We start from the raw sequence: 19,719 nt of genomic DNA, 5'->3' as shown, positions 1-19,719 counted from the left end.
GACCACAGCAGCTCTTGTAGGAGAACATTTAACTGGGGCTGGCTTAACAGCCTTAGAGGTTCAGTCCATTATCATCATGGCAGGAAGCATGGCAGCATGCAGGCAGTCATGGTGCTGGAGGAGCCATGAGTTCTACATCTTGGTCCAAAGGCAGCAGAAGGAGACTGTCCCACTGGGTGCTGCTTAAGACCTCAAAGTCTGCCTCCAGAGTGACACACTCCTCCAACAAGGTCACATGTAATAGTGCCACTCTGTATGGGCCTATGGGGGCTAATTGCATTCAAAACTTATACACATTGTAATGCTATATAGTGATAATTATTAGGTAGAAGTATTCTCTCTCTTTCACACACACACACACACACACACACACAAAGGGGATTGTATTAGTTACTTTCCTATTGGTGTGATAAAACATCTTGTCCAAGGCAATTTATAGAAAAAAAAAAAGACTTGATTTAGGCTTACAGTTAGAGAGTCAGGGTCCATATGGAAGGAACTACATGGCAGCGGGTGACAGACTTGCTCCAGCTGGAAGCTGAGAGCGCACATGTCAAACTGTAAGCACAAGGCACAGAGAGTGAACCTGGAATGGCCTGTAGCTTTCCTACCTCAGAGCCCACCCCAGGACTTACTTCTTCCAGCAAGGCCATATCTCCTAAACCTACCCAAAAAGCACTACCAATTGGTGACCAAATATTCAAACATCTGAGCTAAGGGAAGCGTTTTCATTCAAACCAGCGTGGGATCTCCTGTGGCCCTTGGATTCCTGGTCCTCCTCAGCCCTGTCTTTACCTCCTCTCCAGTTTGATTTCTGTTTTTGTTTACAATATTGCCATTCACAGCCATAAAATGGACCCCAATACTATTTTAAGAGAGTATCCCAACCATCTTGCCTCTGAATTGTCAACCTCTTTATAGCCCTCCCTATCCACCGGTGTCCTGTTCTCACAGGTTCTTTCTGTGAGCTTCTCTGTATTTATAATCTGCCATGACCTGTGCGAAGGAAAGTCCAAGGGCAGGCTTTCCTTTTGAGATGACCCAGCAGTCTGTCCAGAAACGGGTGACACATTCCCCTGAAATACATCCCCGGGACTTTTTACACACCAGTTACACACAATAGGTAAGAACCCACCAGAGAGAAGGCAGAACCTACAAAGAACCCACATGCCTCAAACCTCCCAACACTTAAGTTGGCAAGCAATGGAGCCTTCTTAGTCTGAATGAGAATGGTCTGACCAACCTGAGATTCCATCCATAGTCAGTTTGCCAGGCACTTACAAAGAAGTTTCTGAATGGACTGCTAATGCTTCCTGTCCAGGTACAGTGGTAGGAGGGGCCCCAAATGGAGACACCAGTCACATTTCGTATAGATGGCTGTCCTGCCCGTTCTTTGCAGTGACATTTCCATGCTGTCAAGTCTGTTTACTTAGCATGGCCTTGAAGAATCATAACCAGTAGTGAGAGGAGCAGAGAAGGCCAGAGTGTGTTTGTGTTTGACATGGGCCTGCGAGATCGACTCCAAATCCAGGACGCAGAGAGATAACAAAGCTTTCCTCTGATCTGAGTGGGAAGTCAATGCTGCCTGCAGAAAATGGCCACCGTAGCCCTTTGCTCACAGATATTACTGCCTGAAGACTGATCCCCGCAGGGACTGCTCCTACTGAAATCAGTTGAGCCCGCCCTCTTGATTTAGCTCCATACCACAACCCTGCCTACTCGTTCAGCTGTAAATAATAAACACACTGATGTTCTGGAATCTTGAAACTTCTCCATCAGACACCCTTCCCAGCTTTTCTGTGTGTTCACGTGTCTGTTTTTTTCTTCATTCCCTCACTACCCTAATTAGGTCAGTCCCTGGAGTTGTGTAAGACCCCGCACAGAGGGAAGTCACGGACACTGCATTTGGCTTTAGAATCAGGTTAGAAAAGGTCGTTGGGGTGGAACCCTGGCTCTGCAGTCTGCCACTCTGGCTACCATGATTAGGAATGATCAAGCCACATTAGGAGGCCATATCAGTCAATGTTCCTTGCTTGATAGTGTCCACTGAGCCCAGGTTCCAATCATCCCACATAGCTGTCAGATACAGGAGTTATTCAAGAGCCTCTAGGGAACCCAGTCTCAGTCTGAGCCCATGACAGGTCACAAGGACCATGGGGATGGCCAGCACTGACAGGGTTTGCCCCTCTGAGGTATGACAGAGCTCCTCAGATAGGCTCCTCAGTGAGGGCTATGCCTGCCGCAAACCCATGCAAATGTTATCTCTTCATGTGCTTTGGTCGTCATCTTAGTGTGAGGCTGGCCGATAAAGGAACAGCTGTAGAACTGTCAGCTGGCAGGCCACGAGAAAAACATTGAGCAGCACAGTGCAGCCAGGTCTTCTTGACACATGCTGGGAAGAGTCTTGTCCCGCTAGGGCCTGAGACTAGGATTCATAGGATGGAGCCCAAAACCAGACTTGGTTTCATATGTTATGAGCTATGTCTCAGCCCTGGGACCCAGGCAAGTTAACTCCTCTATACTTTAGTTTCGTCATAGAGAAGGCAGGAGCTAATTATAGCATCCTCTCAGGATATTTGTGAATGTAGCTGACATTCACTTGTGCCCTGGCACATACTCAAAGCTCAGCAATGGATCTATGCACCCACTAATCTTCCTAGTCCCTTTATAGTCAGCTGGGGACATTGCAGTACAAGAGAGGGACCAGCAGCTCATGGTGGGAGCTGCCATCTAAGGCAACCTCTCCTAAAACACTGAAGGGTTAGCACAGGCTGACTCATACTAGCCTGTGGATGTGTTTTTATATATGTGTGTGTGTGCGCCCATGTACCCATGAGCATATATGTCTGCTTCTTTCCTATCATGGCTGTCTGAGATCCAGAGTTCCACCTACCCTGGGTGGAGTAGGCTGCTGCTATCACACCTCCCACAGTAACCTCTATCACTCAGCCCTGTGGCATTAAGAGGTGCCACTAGGGCCTAGCCAGGGCACCCCCATGGCTAGGACTCCACCCTTATCTGGACAGTGAGATCTTCTCCATGGGATATCTGAGTCTCTAGCCTATGCCTTGTGCTACAAGGATAAAGAAGCCCTGACCCAAATCTTCCTGCTCTCTTTCCTGATTCTCCCAGTTATGCAGAGAGCACGGTGCCCAGGGTAGACCCCAGGTGGTTGCAGATGTTCTGGGACTTCACGTGCATTCTGTGAGTACACTCCCTTTCCATCTCGTGGCTTTACAGAACACCCGCCACCGGGTCTGGGTCCTGTTTCTATAGGGTGTGTCGTTGGAGAAATTCTGGAATGAGCCTAGTAATGAGGGTGTCGAGAGCTTTTGCATCCCTCCTTCTCCCACAGCAGCCCCGGGTGGAAATCGCCTTGGAGAGAGAAATAGATGTCTAGTCCAATTCCTCGCTCTCTTCCCCCTCCCACCCCAGTTCTGGTGCCCAAGAGCATGCAGGGATAGCATGCACCCGAGCTAGCTAGGAGCCAGCAAGCCTGTGTCAATGTTGTGACAGCGCTACGCCCCGCCCCCCGCCCCGCCCTCCGCGTGTTCCCTTCTGGTCCCCGACTCCCCCTCCTCTGCGTCACCTGACCGCATTCTGGACCTCAACTCTCCATGGAGCAGCTGCTGCGCGCCCAGCTTCACACCACGACACTGCGGGCCTTTGGGAGCTCCGGAGGGGGCTGCATCAGCGAGGGCTATGCCTACTACACTGACAGTGGCCCAGTGTTTGTCAAGGTCAACCGCAGGACGCAGGTGCGCTGCCCGGTATACAAGGATAAAGTCTGGGAAGGGGAAAGAGGAATTCAGGATTCTGAGAAGTGGTGCAGGAACTAGACCTGGTGTCCCAATGCTCTGCTGAGGGGTCAGCCAGCACTTGCAGGCAGGCAGCCGCTTGGGACCAGAGGGTTTCTCTTTGCTGCATGATTATTTTCTTGCTTTTGCTCCCAAACAGGGGCTTTAAAATTTCTGTAATCACTGACCATGGGGGAGATGAGTCTTAGCAGTAAGCTGCTTCTGCCCATGTCTGGTCTCTGCTCTGACCTCAGCTCCTGCATTTTCCCAGCAGGTGAAGAGAGACAGGATTCCCAGGGCTAGGCTAGCACCATCGTCCTCAAAGGCTCTGTTGGTTTCTAGGACGTTTAAGATATCCCTGTTTAAGAATGTATGGAGCCAAGCCGGGCGTGGTGGCTCACGCCTTTAATCCCAGCACTCGGGAGGCAGAGGCAGGTGGATTTCTGAGTTCAAGGCCAGCCTGGTCTACAAAGTGAATGCCAGGACAGCCAGGGCTACACAGAGAAACCCTATCTCGAAAAACCAAAAACAAAAAAACAAACAAACAAAAAAGAATGTATGGAGCCAGGCATACATCTATACCCTATCACTCTGGTACTTAGGAGGCTGAGACAGGAGGATGGTGAGTTCCATGTCAGCCTGGGCTACATGAGGAGAAGCTGGCTCAAAAGCAAAAGCAAAAACAAAAACAAACTAACAACAAAAGAATGCATGGAAAACTGTAAGACAACTGAGGACTGTTAGCTAGAGTCCCTGAGAGCAAGCTGTGCTGGCACAGCATGGTGCTCCCCTTCTGTGGGGGGAGGACTCCAGAGGTTCTGGACTCTGTGGGGAGTAGTTCTGGATAGTGGTTATACTATCTAGGATGCTCCTGGTATCATTAGAGACGGTGAAGGTAGCACCACCCTGCGTTCTGTGCGGCGTTGGCCTGGTTTGGAGGTTTACCTTGGAAGCATGGCTGCAGTTTGCAAATGCCCTTCCACAACAGGCTGCTCAGCAAGTCCAGGTTGGTGATTTGAGTAAACCTGTCTGACTTTCCCCCTTAAAAGGGAATTCAAGGGGAAGAATGGTTTTCATGTGTGATAATAAATGTTTTGGCTTCAAGTTTCACTTTTAATCAACGATATCCAATTTATTTTGTGTGTATGTATGTGTGAGAAAGCTCTGGTTTGCACATTCATGACGTGCGTAGAAGTCAGTGGATAACTTTTGGGGAGTTGGTTCTGTCCTTCCGCCTTATTTTGTGGCAAGGTTTTCTTGTTTCTGCTGCCACACGGCCTGTTCTAGGCTAGCTGGCGTGAAAGACTCCAGCTGACTGTCTCCCATCATGTGGTGGGAGGGCTGGGATTACAGATGCACACCACCACATCTGGATTTTTGAAGATCAAAGCTGGGTGATCAGGCTTGAATGCTTTTACCCACAGTCTTCTACTTTTTAATTTTTACAAATGTATGATTCTATATGTAGAAGTGTTCACAAACCTCATGAATAAATGCATGGGGGGGGGCTGAGGATGTCATTCATTGTAGAGCATTTGCCTAGTGTGGACAGTCTCCTGGGTTCAGCCCCCAGGACCACAAATAAATAAGTAAATAAAATGCATGTTTTTAACCAAGATATAGTGAACAATATGAAAGTTTGCCTAAAAATAAGTGGGGGTATTTCTAAGTCACTTAGAAACAAGCCTCTGCATCCCAGCAAAGGCCTGTGGACAAGCTGGGTATACTAGCTTCTCTAGTCCTTGCTAGAATGGAGCCAGGCCCTTCTAACCTCACCACTCTGCCTTCTCTGACTCAAATGTGATCCCAGGTAATTTCTACCATGCCCAAGGCTGCCTGCCCCCACTTAGAGGCATGAAGGAAAACAATACCTTGGAGGACTCAGTCCCAGCCTCAGACTTTGTTGGTTCACACTTCACTTGTACCCATTCCTCTCACTCCCGCCACCACCCCCACCTTGCATCCCCTTGTGACCTGTGCATCTTCCACTGCAAGGCTTTGCTTGTGTGAGTCTCCCCTTAGACCCCTTGAATTCTGGCATCAGGCTTGTCCTTTCAGTTCCTTCTTACCTGAAGGGGTCTCTCTTGAACACTGGCCTTGAGAGATGGAGGTGATGCTTTTTTTCAGTAATTGAAGGCACTTGGTCTTCTGGCTTGTGTCAAGGGCCATGAGTACTTTGGTCTGGCTAGCAAGGTCCCTGTGAGGGTCCAGGTTTGCAGAGCTGACAGAGCTCATGGCATTTGGATGCAGGCCCGGCAGATGTTTGAGGGAGAGATGGCGAGCCTGGAGGCCCTCCGCAACACTGGCTTGGTGCGGGTTCCTAAGCCCATGAAGGTGATTGACCTGCCAGGAGGTGGGGCTGTCTTTGTGATGGAGCACTTGAAGATGAAGAGCCTTAGCAGGTGAGTGCATTTGTGTGTATGGGGAGGGAGAGAGCCATGTGCATATGCAAAGATAGGGAGAGACTGACATAAATATAGAGAGATATGCACAGAAAGAGAGAAAGGCGAGTTTGTACACAGAAAGAGGCAGGGGCAGACATAGACACAAGACACAGAGAAACAGACATAGAAATAGAGAAGACAAACAGGTGGAGAGAGAGAGAGAGAGAGAGAGAGAGAGAGAGAGAAATGGAGAGAGAGGGAGAAGGAGAGAAATAGAGAGGAAGAGAGGAGAGAGAGTAAACACTAGGTAGCAAGGGAGAAAGAGAGAGAGAGAGAGAGAGAGAGAGAGAGAGAGACTGAACGCTAGTGAGCATTCTCTGTTGAGCTGCTTACATAATTCAATCCAGTTGCCAGAGGTTTGTTTTTTTTTTTTTTTTTTTTTTAAAGGTTTCACAATGCAGTCCTGACTGGCATGGAATTCACTATGTCATGCTGGTCTCTGCTTTCCAAGTGCTGGGATTAAGGGCATGTGTCAAGAGTTCCTTTTTAAAAGATGTATTGTTATTACATATGCATATATATTTACCATATATGTATATATATATGTATATATATATATAGACACACATATGTATGTATGTATGTATGCCCACATGTATGTGCACCATGTGCATGTCTGGTGACCATAGAGGCAAGACAAGGCTGTTGGGTCCCCTGACACTATAATTCCAGATGTTTCTGAGCTGCCACATAGGTGCTGGGAGCCTGGGTCCTCTGCAGGTCCTCTTAACGACGAGGCATCTCTTCGGTTCCAGTCCCTGGAGTCCATCCTTTACTTTTTGGTTTTCTCTTATTAGACCTGAGATCCTGAAAATGAAGCTTCTATTAATTCTTCAACTTTCACAAGAGTAACCAAGCCAACTTTATGTTTCTCTGTTAAATCTTTTTTTTGTTTGTTTGTTTTTTTAATATTTTTATTACATATTTTCCTCAATTACATTTCCAATGCTATCCCAAAAGTCCCCCATAGCGCCCCCCACTTCCCTACCCACCCATTCCCATTCTTTTGGCCCTGGCATTCCCCTATATTGGGGCATATAAAGTTTGCAAGTCCAATGGGCCTCTCTTTCCATTGATGGCCGACTAGGCCATCTTTCGATACATATGCAGCTAGAGACAAGAGCTCCGGGGTTCTGGTTAGTACATCATGTTGTTCCAACAATAGGGTTGCAGATCCCTTTAGCTCCTTGGGTACTTTCTCTAGCTTCTCCATTGGGAGCCCTGTGATACATCCAATAGCTGACTGTGAACATCCACTCCTGTGTTTGCTAGGCCCCGGCATCGTCTCACAAGAGACAGCTATATTTGGGTCCTTTCAGCAAAATCTTGCTAGTGTATGCAATGGTGTCAGCGTTTAGAAGCTGATTATGGGATGGATCCCTGGATACGGCAGTCTCTATATGGTCCACTGTTAAATCTTTAAAAAAATATTTATTTATTTATTTATTTATTTATTTATTATATGTAAGGACACTGTAGCTGTCTTCAGACACCCCGGAAGAGGGCATCAGATCTCATTACTGATGGTCGTGAGCCACCATGTGGTTGCTGGGATTTGAACTCAGGACTTCTGGAAGAGCAGTCATTGCTCTTAACCGCTGAGCCATCCAGCCTCCTCTATTAAAACTTTTTAAAAGTATTTTATGTGTATGGGTGCTTTGGCTGTATGTATGTTTGTGTACCACATTTGTATACTACCCTCAGAAACCAGAAGAGGGGGTTTGATCCCTTGTACCTGGATTTACAGAAGGTGTGAGCCACCCTGTGCATCCTGGGAATTGAACCCAGTTCCTCTTGAAAAGCAACCAAGTGCTCTGAACTGCTAAGCCATCTCTCCAGCCCCCAGAGTCCTAAGACAAAGATTATTGCTGTTTTTTGTTTGTTCATTTTGGATTGGGTATTTTAATTGTGATGAGGCTGCATAAAGTAAGTGTATTTGAACAAGTCCCTTACTTTATGCTGTGTAGTCTACTAACCCAGTTTGACCTTAGAGAGGCTGATTAGTTACCTAGCAATTTAATTTTTTCTCCATTACAGTCATGCATGTTCATTATAGTCATGCATGTTCATTGTATAAACTATTGAAGGACAAACTCTGGTAAAGGAGGCTTTGGAATGTTAGCAGCAGGGAGTTGCCACAGCTCATCTCAGCGTGACTGTGGTCTCAGGGTCTCTCCTATTTATATTCCTTGTTAAAGGTGAGAGCTGAGGCTTTTTATTCACTGATTGAGGCTTTGTGCCACATGGCCAGTGGCTGCTGAGATGCTACAGAAATTATCACAGGGCCCTCACAATACTTTGGGGTTTTTTGTTTGTTTGTTTGTTTGTTTTTTAAGAAAGGGTTTATATTGTACTGTTTAGAGAGCCTTTGCAGCGTTTAAAACATCTCTCAAAGCAGAGCATGCTGGGTGCTGTTACTTGTTTGTTATTGTAGCTGCCGCTGCCTTATTTCCTTAGTCAGGCATCAAAGCTCGGGGAACAGATGGCAGACCTGCACCTTTACAATCAGAAGCTCAGGGAGAAGTCCAAGACTCGGGAGAACACAGTGGGTAAGTCTGGTTCCTTTTGTTTTATTTTGTTTTGTTTTAAACCTGGGCCCAGCCCATCAGCTACCTTAGATGGGAATTCATGGTGCTTCTTGGTGGCACTTCAGTAATGTGTTGAATGGCATACCTGCTCCCTTTACAGTGCATTAAACAACTTTTTAAAATTTGTGTGTGGGGGGTGGTGAGGGAGGGGGGAGGAGGGAAAGAGGGGGGAGGGGAGGGAAAGAGAGGGGAGGGGGAAGGGGGAGGGGGAGAGTGGGGGACAGGGAGGGAGGGGGAGACATGGAGGGGGAGAGGGAGAGTGGGAGACAGGGAGGGAGGGGGGAGACAGGGAGAGGGAGAGGGAGGAGGGAGAGGAAGAGAGGAAAGGAGGAGAGTGAGAAGGAGGGGGGTCCTTGCTAGAGTTAGAAGGGGGCATCTGACCCTTTGCAGGAGTTGCAGGCAATTGTACACTGTTCAACCTGGGTGCTGAGAACCTTTAGAAGAACAGCAAGTGCTCTTAACTTTGGGGCCATATCTCTAGCCCTAAGTGCACTGTGAAAATGAGATGATTAAGCAATTTTAACGTAGCTGGCAAATGAATAGAATGGACTCCTGACCAACCAGTCCTGCAGTCTGTCCATTCATTGGCCAGGGTAAAAAGTCCTGGCAAGTCTGTGTGCTGGCTAGTCACTGCTATGTGTAGTGAGTCCTCAGATCACCTGCGTTTGAGCTATTTGTATGCGCAGCCAGGCATTCTCCCAAGGTCTGGTTTCCATGAAAGATGAGTAGTTTCATGAGATTAAGATTTCTGTTGACAGGCTGTGGGGCGGAGGATGCTGAGCCCCAGGGTGTGACCAAGTTCGGCTTTCACACAGTGACGTGCTGTGGCTTCATCCCACAGGTGAGTGTTAGAGTGAGGGCATCCTCTCCGGGGCACCCTCACTTAGTGAGGACCATTCCTGAAGCTCTGGTGCTAGCCACTGACCCATTGTGTGCCACAGAGAGCCAGTTCTCCAGACACCAGGACACTCGGTTTCTGAAGGTAGAGTGTAGTCTGTGACACTCAGGACAGAAAGCTGATGGGAAGGCTTGGTGGGAGTAAACACCGCAGTCAGCTGGCCAGCATTCCAGGTGGGCACAAGAGGGATGCAAAGGCCATGATGTGGGCGAGAACCTGGCCAGTTTAAGAATCTGAAGAGGGTAGAGTGGACAAAGCTCAGGGTCCAGCCCTTATCATGCAGCTTCTCTTCCAGGGCTGTCTTATTAAGATATAATCGAGATGTAATTCATGTAACACAAAACTTTCCATTTTAAAGTGTACCATCCAATGGTTTTTAGTACAAGCATGGTGTTAGTGCAAATATCACCGCTGTCTTGTAGCCAAGTTCTAACCAGGCCTGATTGCTTAGCCTCTGAGGTCTGATGAGGTCAAGTGTGTTCGGATAATATGGGTATAGATTCATTATTAGGTCTCATTCCAGGATATTTTCATTACCAACGGCAACTCCCATTAGCAGTTTCTCCCCTTTCCTTACCCTCTGATGATCACAACTGTACACAGAAGACTTTTTGAGACCCCCTAATCTCAGCCAAATCTGACTTTCCTGGTGTTACACAGCTGACTGGAGCTAGGGGTGAGCATGGCCTCTGTTACCATAGACAAGCATGGCTTGTTGTCTTGAGCCACATGTTGAGTTTAGGGCCTCTCATGGTGGTGGGACTTCAAAGATTGGGCTGATGAAGCATAGCATTTTTCTCAAATATTCATGAGTTAAGAAATGAAATAGTCTCTAGAACTTGTATAAGAAGCAGACAAGAATGGAGCTGCTCAGAGAGATGGATGGTCTCTGAGTTCCCCTCAGACTCTGGTCAGAAAGCTATCATCGTCCTGGTCCACCTACGTTGAGTGACAACAAAATTGTTCTTTATGTAGTGCCTCCAACCATTCCCAAGTCGTGTAGCATCCTCATCCCTAGCTGGGCTGACTGGGCCCTGAGGGGTGTTGCAGTCATGGTGGGAAACCACAGAAGGCATGGATTTCTTAGACTCCAGAGAATTTGGTTCTATTGGAAGCACCAGCCCAGCTGGCTGGGGAATTTGTGGGTTGTATTTCCTGCTAAGAACTAAGCCACCTTCCAAGCATTTGTCTGACTCAGCTTACCAGTTGCCACAGTTGGTAGACAACTAGGTGATGTCACCGATCCACCTTAGAGAAGAAGAAATGGATGCTCTGGGACTAAGAAACATTCCCAGAGATTTTGCAGCCAGTGAATGGAGGAACAGGACTTGACATCCAGTCTGGCCTCGGAGATGGGCTCTAACCACTACACAGTGCTGCCCTTCTCATTCTTCATGCTCAGGTGGCACCTGCCTTTAGTAGCTCAGCAGGAAAGCTACATGCCTCTGTGGCCTTGGGAATCATGGCCCTTCCACCTAAGTGGCAACACTGAGAGCTTGCCAATGCTAGCCAACAGGAAATGATCTTTTGTGACCTTTTCATCTTTTGGCAAGAGGAGGGCCCCCAGGCACTGGGAATTTTGGCAGGTAAATAGAGACGGTGGAATGGCAGATGGTGGACCTCTGTGCTTGAGGGCTTGCCAGACTGGGGCAAAGGGTCTCTTGTGGTGTGCCTAGAACTAAGGAGTAAACCCTGGGCTAAGCAGCACCAAGAAAGACTCCAGAAGGAGAATGGCTAGGACTGGACAGACTGTTGGCCAGGTTCAGAATGCTCCAAAAGCTCTGATTTGGGGGTTTCTCAGAACAGCCCTTGGAAAACCTCAGCTCACGTCCATCTCTATGGAAGTATAGGTGTCACAAATTACACCTATTTTAGGTATGCAGTTTGATAACGTGGAGAGTCAGCCACAAAATTTCTCACTGCAGGTGAGAATGAGCACACGGACCCTTCCTCGTGTCTTTCACAGTCCCTTCCTGTAACCTTTCCCTGTCCCTGGGTCACTGTAGATTTGCCTGTGTTTTGTGAAGTTTTATATGACTGTAATAATATAGCATGTGCCCCTTTCCCTATCTTGTCCATTTGCCATATTTTACTCAGTGCCACCGTTCTGATGTGTGCCCATGTCAAATCTCTTGATGTTTACACATAACATCCATTCATGTCACATGTGTCAAAAGCCCATTACACTGTATAGACAAACCGTGGTCTCTGTTTATCCATTCATCTGTTGATGGATGTCTGTGTTGTTCCTACCTAGCTTCTGTTCTCACAAATAAAGCTGCTACGAACCTTTGTGCACCGGGACTTGATCTTGGTTGACTGTATGAGCCCTGAGAGAGAAAACCTGGGTTGTACGGCAGGTTCTTACTTAAGTTTTCAGAAACTGTCCTGTGGGGCTGAGAGGTGACTAAGAGCAGACACTGCTGTTGCAGAGGACCTGACTTCGGTTCCCAGCAGCTCACGGCCACCTGCCATTCCACTTTCAGGAGATCTGAGGCCTCCTTTTTGCCTTTGCAGGTACTCAGACATCCATGGCATATTCTCACAGAGATGCATGCACATAAATATGTTTTTAAAAAAATCTTAAAAACAACAATAAAAATGAAACTGCCTCATGTTTCCAAAGAGGTTGTACCAGTTAAGTTCCCACTAACGGACATAAGAGTTCCAGGCTTTCCTACTCTGATGTGTACTGGATATTTTCTGAAGTTGTTTGTTTTTAGTGTGTTTTAGTTTGTTTTCATCCCAGCTGGAGACAAGTGTTCACTCTGAGATTCAATTTTGTATTCCCACCATGACAGATAATCAATAAATGCACATTTGCTAACTGTATGTCTTCCCCACCCCCACCCCATTTTTTTTCTTTTTGAGACAGGGTCTCACTATATAATCCTGCCTGGCTTTGAACTTGAGATATAAACCATACTGGTTTCGAGCTTGCTATGATCCTCTTGCTTCTGCCTCCCAGGTGCTGAGATTACAGGTGTGCATCACCATGCCTGCCAAAGGCCTATTATTATTAACAACAGGGTTTCATTGTGTAGCTTTGGCTGTCTTGGAACTTCCTCTGTAGATCAGGCCGGCCTCAAATTCTGCCTCCTGAGTGCTGGGACAAAGGTGTATGTCACCATCTCCTGGTCAGTTATTATCTTTTAAAAATATAAGTTGTATACCTGTAATCTCAGACGTTTGGAGGTAGAGGGAAAAAATTAGGAATTTGTAGGTATCCTTGGCTACATAGTGAGTTCAAGGTTGAGTCCTTGTCTCAAAAAACCCTCTTTTTAGTGTCTGGAGAGATGGTTCAGTTGATCAAGTACTCACCATACAAGCAGGGCTTGGGTTCAGATCCCTAGCCCTTCTGTAAAAAAAAAATGCTGTCCACAATGTTGTGTCCCTGTAATCCCAGATCCATGGGGTTTGGTGGCCAGTAAATGTAGCCAAACTAGGGGGCTTCAGGTTTCAGTGAGAGAGCTTGTCTCAAAAACTAAGGCAAAGAGTGGCCGGGGAGATGAGTCAGTTGGTAAAGTGCCCACTGTGCACGCAGGAGAGTGTGAGTGTGGCTTCTCAGAGTTGTCCTAAAACGAGGGTGTGGGGCTGTGCATCCATAACTATTGTGCTAGATGAGGGGGGCTGAGGCAGGGGGATCCCTAGTGCTCACTGGCCAGACAGTGAGCCCGGGGTTCAGTGAGAAACCCCATCTCACAGAAGAATAAACTGCAAAGCAGTAGAGGAAGGTAAAGGATGTTAATCTTCCTCTTCCACATGCGCACAGATGCATGTACAACCATGAGCACATGTTTACACACACATGTGTACACACAATAAAATAGAGCACAACAGAGGAGGATTTTACATCAACCTCTGGCCTTCATGTGTGTATGTATGCACACACACACACAAAACCACCCCCCTCCCTCCATTGTGGGTATGGTACTGAGAACCTGTGCATGCTTAGCTGTCACAGGGATAACCAAGGCAGGCAGGGAAAGAGGGTATGGCACTGGCAATTGTAATCATACTAATACTAGCCATCAGTGATCCCCCCTGCAGTCCCCATCCCATCACTGAGGCAGGCAATTTACTGGTTCAATACTACTGATGGAAAAAAAAAACCTTAATTATATGGGGCTGGCAAGAATGCCCAGCAAGAAACTATAAATTCATTCAACTCTTAAGTGTGTGTACATATAGACAGGCAGACAGATATACATTTATACACTTGATGGATGAAGCAGAGCCCCAAAAGCCACAGGTATGCATTTGGTGGATGGGGCAGAGCCCCAACAGCCACATTTTATTTCATCTCTCTGCCAATTTATACCTTCTTAGACAAAAGTTCTTATAAAGTTACCTTATAGATAAAATGTTACACAAAGGGGGAGTTACAGAAGGATGGTAACAGTAAGTTCAAAACAATGTTTCATTCTATAAGCTCAGAGCAACAGTCTCACCTGGTCTTGCTTTATCATAGTGCACACCTGTGGCCTCATCCTTGGAATGATTGTTTTTTCTTGATGGGGAATCTGCCCCAAGCCTATTTTTCTTCTTAGTGCATTTTATGAAAGCTCATTGTTTTCCTTATTATGCAGCCTTTGCTTGCTATTCTATGAGGAGAGGACACATTTCATTCTTGATTCTAACTTTATTACATCTTTCTGGCAAAACAACTAAAACCATCTCCTTAAACTTTCTTCTTAAAATTATTTGAATCAAATCATGAATGCTATAAAGTAATTAATTCATTTAAACAGCATTAATTAATGAAAGTTCATCTTCATGTCGATCTGCAGGAAATTCTCCCAGTAGGGTGGGCTGATGCCCAGGAATCCTTAGGCTATGTAGTAATGACAGGAAAGGTAGCAGAGAGAAACAATCCTGAGATGAAGTCTCTGGGCTGCACCTCTCCAGAGTACATCACAGCCATGAAAAGTGGTGAGCTATCTCTAGGAAACTCACTTGTTTGCTACAGCCTTTCCTAGATGGCTTCTGTCACTTAGCAAGTCTATTGTGCTAGCAGCTTATCCACATATGAGTTATATCTACCATTTTGAAAAAGGATTTTCATATAATTGCTTGTATTTTGAAACATTGTTAAATCTACTAAGTTTTGGTTGCTTTGTATTTTTTTGTTGTTGTTGTTGTTTTTCGAGACAGGGTTTCTCTGTGTAGCCCTGGCTGTCCTGGAACTCACTCTGTAGACCAGGCTGGCCTCGAACTCAGAAATCCACCTGCCTCTGCCTCCCAAGTGCTGGGATCAAAGGCGTGCGACACCATGTCCGGCGGTTGCTTTGTATTTTGATGAGAATGTGTGTCTGTATTTTCTTTTTCCTTCCTTCCTTCCTTCCTTCCTTCCTTCCTTCCTTCCTTCCTTCCTTCTTCCTTCCTCCCTCCCTCCCTCCCTTCCTTCCTTCCTTTCTTTCCTTCCTTCCTTTCTTTTCCTTCCTTCCTTCCTTCCTTCCTTTTCTTCTTTTGCTTTTTTGAGACAGGATCTCTTTCTGTAGTCTTTGCTGGCCTGGAACTCAATATGTAGACCAGGCTAGCCTCAAATTTATAGATCTCTGTTCACACACACACACACACACACACACACACGTATTACTACTTTGTTGGGTTCTTAAATCACCCTTCTTTCCACCCTAATCCCTTTCAACTTCCTAACACTAGGTAGGAGAGAAAGAAGGTTTGAGGGGAAAGGGGAGATAGACCTCTTTTTACTACTTTCTGCTAATTAAGGGGCATTGAGTTTCTTGGGGCCAGTTTAATCTTCGTCTTCAGGATATCTCCACCTTCTTGTCAAACCACAACAACAGCAACCAGGAACAGCAGAGGGAAGCAGCAGCAGCCTCCACCACCTCCACTACCTCCACTTCCTCCTCCTCCTCCTCCTCTGTCTCCTCTTTCTCCTCCTCTTCCATCTCCTCTTTGTTTTGTTTTTTTTTGTTGTTGTTGTTGTTTAATAAGAAGATTAAATCTTTTATTGACATCAGCAGCTGGCAACCCTAGCTTTCATCCCATGCCCTTTAAATGGATGTGCAAGCTGGCCTTACCATTGTCGAGTTCTATCATTTATGTTAACAATGTAATCCATCTCCACCAGTCAGATGCCACCAGTCAATCCTAAGTACTGGGACCTAAGTACTGGCTTTCAGAGCAGCTTTGTACTTCCCTGTTATCTCCCATCTCCTCTTCCTCCTCCCCCATCTCCTCCATCTCTTCTCCTTCTTTTTCCTCCTCCCCTTCTTCCTTTTTCAGAGTGCCTCTGCCTCTTTTGGGCTCTGGCATTTAGACCCACTCCAGAGTTCCCCAGAATTAAACTTTCTGCAGCTGGCAAAGATCATGCCCCTCCTAGAGCAGGACACAATCATAGTTAACATCTGTGGACAAACTGAAGCAGTCCATATCCCACACCTGGGATTAAAACAGAAACATAGTCACATAACTGGTTTTTTAAAATTGTTTTTTATTTTTAAATTCATGTCTTTTTTTTTCTCAAAGATTATTTATATTATATGTAAGTACACTGTAGCTGTCTTCAAATACTCCAAAAGAGGGTGTCAGATCTCATTATGGATGGTTGTGAGCCACCATGTGGTTGTTGGGATTTGAACTCAGGACCTTCGGAAGAACAGTCAGTGCTCTTAACCGCAGAGCCATCTCTCCAGCCCTATAACTGGGTTTGAAAAGAAATCACAATTCTCATTGCAGAGATCTGCTTGCCTCTGCCTCTTGAGTTCTAGGATTAAAAGCATTGTCAGCACACCTGGGTATATTCGTCTTCTTATAGGGCTTCTAGTCCTGACTATTTTGACTTCACATTTATGCCATTTAACCCTAATTTCTTCCTAAGGCATTATGTCCAGACTGACCTTGAATTCAAATCCTCCACCCCTGCCTCAGCCTCCCAAATGCTTGAAAGCCTTATTTCTAAAAACAGTCACCTTCAACACATAAATTTTAGGATGAAGACATAATTAAGACCTTATCAGGCTGTAAGTGAGGCTTCATCTATTTCTCCATACAGTTCCAGCAGTCTTATTTTCATGTATTTGAAGCTCTGTTGCAGAGTTATAAGAATTTATAGTAGAGTTATAAGAGTATCACAGAGGATGGTGTCCCATACCTGTAATCTTTGCATCTTGAGTCAGAGGCAGGAGTTCAAAGCCAGGCTGGGATACAAGCTAAAACCCTAAACAACAATAACAACACCCCACCCACCCCCGTCAGGACTAGCAGATTCCATTTATTACTTGATCATATTTTCAGTAGGAAACAATTTCCTTTGTATTGATGGTAGTCTTTGCTCTGCTGTAAGTGTTGTCTGGCATGAATTTCTGCTTATTTTTCTTTTTGTATTTGTCCTTTGACTATTGTGAGCAGATGTATACATGCTCTATCCATTTGGAGTATTTCTGATTTTGTGTATATATGAACATAACTTACTTTTTAAAAAGGTTTAAAAATTTTATGTGTATGAGTGTTTATTTGCATGTGTGTGTGTGTGTGTGTGTGTGTGTGTGTGTGTGTGTGTGTGTGAGATGTGCATGCAGTGCTCACAAAGGCCAGAAGAGGGCATTGGAGCCCCAGGAACTAAAGTTACCAATGATTGTGAGCTACTGTGTTTGTGCTAGGACCTACATCAGATCTTCAAGAGCAGCAGGTGCTCTTAATTGGTGAACCATCTCTCCTGCCTATACCTGGGTCTTGCTTTGTTGTTCCAATCTGTTTATCTCTATCTTTGTCTCTCTGTCTGTCTCTGTCTCTCCCTCTCCCCTCCACCCCCCCACCCCCGTGTGTGTGTGTGTGTGTGTGTGTGTGTGTGTGTGTGTATTGAACTTGGGACTCATACAGACTAGGCAAGCACTCCACCCCTGAGGTAGTTCTAGCCCAATCTCTGTCATTTAACTATAGCATTTGTTTCTGACCCTTTGCCCTTTGTGTTTATTGGGTTTGGGTTTGGTTCTGCCACCTTAATATTTGTTTTACTTTTTTTTTTTTTTGTTCCCTTTAATCACTTGTAGTGGTTTGAATAAGGATGGCTGCCGCAGGCTCAGTATTTGAATGCTTAGTCACTGTGCTTAGGGAATGAATTGTTTGAAAAGATTAGGAGTTTGAAGTTTCAAAAGCCCATGCCAGGTTCAGTGTCTTGCTCTCTCTTGGCCTGTGGATCAGGATGTAGCTCTCAGCTTCCTCTCCAGCACCGCATCCCACCAGGTTCCCCACCGCAAACATGAAGGACAAAAGTTCTGAAACTGTGTAAGCAAGCCCCCTATTAAATGCTTTGGTCATGGTGTCTCTTCTTTTGGGTAAACTGCTTCATGAGTCCACTTGTATTTTCAGTTGGTTCACTACTGTTGGCTGTGTTCTTGGTGGTCACTAAAGCTGTCCTGGGGCCACGAATCCCGTGGCCTCTCCTCTTGTTGCTCAGGTGAATGAATGGCAGGACGACTGGCCAACCTTCTTTACTCGACACCGGCTCCAAGCTCAGTTGGATCTCATTGAAAAGGACTATGCTGACAGAGAGACACAAGAGCTGTGGTCAAGGCTACAGGTGAGCACGACGTTTATTTTTCTGGGAAGAGGCTGTCCCTTAGGAGCCTATAACAGGCATATGGGGGCCTCTTAGGACTGAGTCAGAATAGGAAAAACTGATGTTAGAGAGGGCTGGCCAAGTTGTGGGTATATCAGTCACTACCTTCTTATCCTGTAGGTGAGGGGAGGCATGGGACAGACCCCTGCTTGAGGTCTTCAATCATTGCACTTGTTCACTCTTACCCTCACTTTTTGTCCCCATTGTGTCACCCTTAATCAAGGTGTGTATTCTTGCATCACTTATTTAAAAACAACTCCAAAATATTAGAAACACAATTCATCTATCAGTGTAGGGCAGTGTTTCTCAACCTGTGTGTTGTGGTCCCTTGGTGATGGGGAGGTCAAAAGACCCCTTCACAGGAGACAAATATCAGATCTCCTGCATATCAGATATTTACATTACAATTCGTAACAGTACCAAAATTACAGTTATGAAGCAGCAGCAAAATAATTTTATGGTTGGAGACCACCAGAGCATGAGGAAATGTATTGAAGGGTCAAAGCATTAGCAAGGTTGGAGACCCTGGTCTAGGGTGAACAGGCATCAAAGATTTGTTATTTAATAGAAGAGGTGCAGGTACATATGTGTAATAACATAAAAACACCGTTTAGAGGGTAGGTACCAAACTACATATTCTACAGCATAAAGCCCAAACAACTCTGAGGTTTTCTCTAAAGCTTTTGAACTCATTTGGTAGTGGCCAGAGTGCTAGACAACGTTACAGTCAGGAGTCAGGTGAGCCTCTTCCCTGGGCCTGCTAGATTATTCGGTTGGACTCTGGATTCATCCATGGCTCTGCTTTATTTCCAAGCACTGGATAATGGGCCCCTGGGTCTTCGAGTCCCATGTAATAATTTCTCTTCTAGGTGAAGATCCCGGATCTGTTTGCGGGTATAGAGATTGTCCCTGCCCTGCTCCATGGAGACCTCTGGTCTGGAAATGTGGCTGAGGATGACCAGGGACCCGTTATTTATGATCCAGCCTCCTTCTATGGCCATTCTGAGTTTGAACTGGCCATTGCATCGATGTTTGGGGGGTTCCCCAGATCCTTCTTCACTGCCTACCATCGGAAGATTCCAAAGGCTCCAGGGTTCGACAAGCGCCTGCTGCTGTACCAGCTCTTTAACTACCTAAACCACTGGAACCATTTTGGGCGGGAGTACAGAAGCCCATCCCTGGGGGTGATGAGGAAGCTGCTCAGGTAGCAGAGGGCTGGACCTAATAAAACATCAAACTGGATCCTTAACTGGGCTACTTTTGAGTCGGCCTACAACACATTCATCCAGAGGCTGAGGTTATGGCAGTGCGGCAGGTTTCAGGGAGTTCTGTATGTAGCTCAGGCTGACACCACAGCAGCACTGTTGCAGGCAAGCTCCCACCTCAGCGGCTGAAGCCCCAGGTA

At 46.1% G+C, this 19,719-nt stretch overlaps 1 protein-coding gene across 1 annotated transcript; it reads left to right on the top strand.

Annotated features, from left to right (window-relative positions):
- The first annotated feature begins 3,548 nt into the window (after window positions 1-3,548).
- Fn3k (fructosamine 3 kinase) lies at window positions 3,549-19,563 on the top strand. Its single transcript, XM_021177230.3, has 6 exons — window positions 3,549-3,758; window positions 6,048-6,199; window positions 8,699-8,790; window positions 9,588-9,670; window positions 18,153-18,275; window positions 19,184-19,563. Exons 1-6 carry the CDS (start codon window positions 3,618-3,620, stop codon window positions 19,520-19,522), a joined length of 930 nt encoding a protein of 309 aa, XP_021032889.1. The 5' UTR covers window positions 3,549-3,617; the 3' UTR covers window positions 19,523-19,563.
- Window positions 19,564-19,719: the final 156 nt, after the last annotated feature.

This window comes from Mus caroli, unplaced genomic scaffold (genome assembly GCF_978045245.1).
Source record: "Mus caroli unplaced genomic scaffold, Mus_caroli_1 scaffold_13, whole genome shotgun sequence".
Classification (NCBI taxonomy): domain Eukaryota; kingdom Metazoa; phylum Chordata; class Mammalia; order Rodentia; family Muridae; genus Mus; species Mus caroli.
This window is presented reverse-complemented; position numbering and strand designations above follow the sequence as displayed.

What these genes read in the sequence shown, in the direction of transcription:
- Fn3k (XM_021177230.3), top strand. Translation starts at nt 3,618, where the DNA reads ATGGAGCAGCTGCTGCGCGCCCAGCTTCACACCACGACACTGCGGGCC. An exon ending in AAGATGAAGAGCCTTAGCAG is followed by an intron (nt 6,200 to 8,698) that starts GTGAGTGCATTT and finishes TTATTTCCTTAG; the next exon opens with TCAGGCATCAAAGCTCGGGG. An exon ending in GACTCGGGAGAACACAGTGG is followed by an intron (nt 8,791 to 9,587) that starts GTAAGTCTGGTT and finishes TTCTGTTGACAG; the next exon opens with GCTGTGGGGCGGAGGATGCT.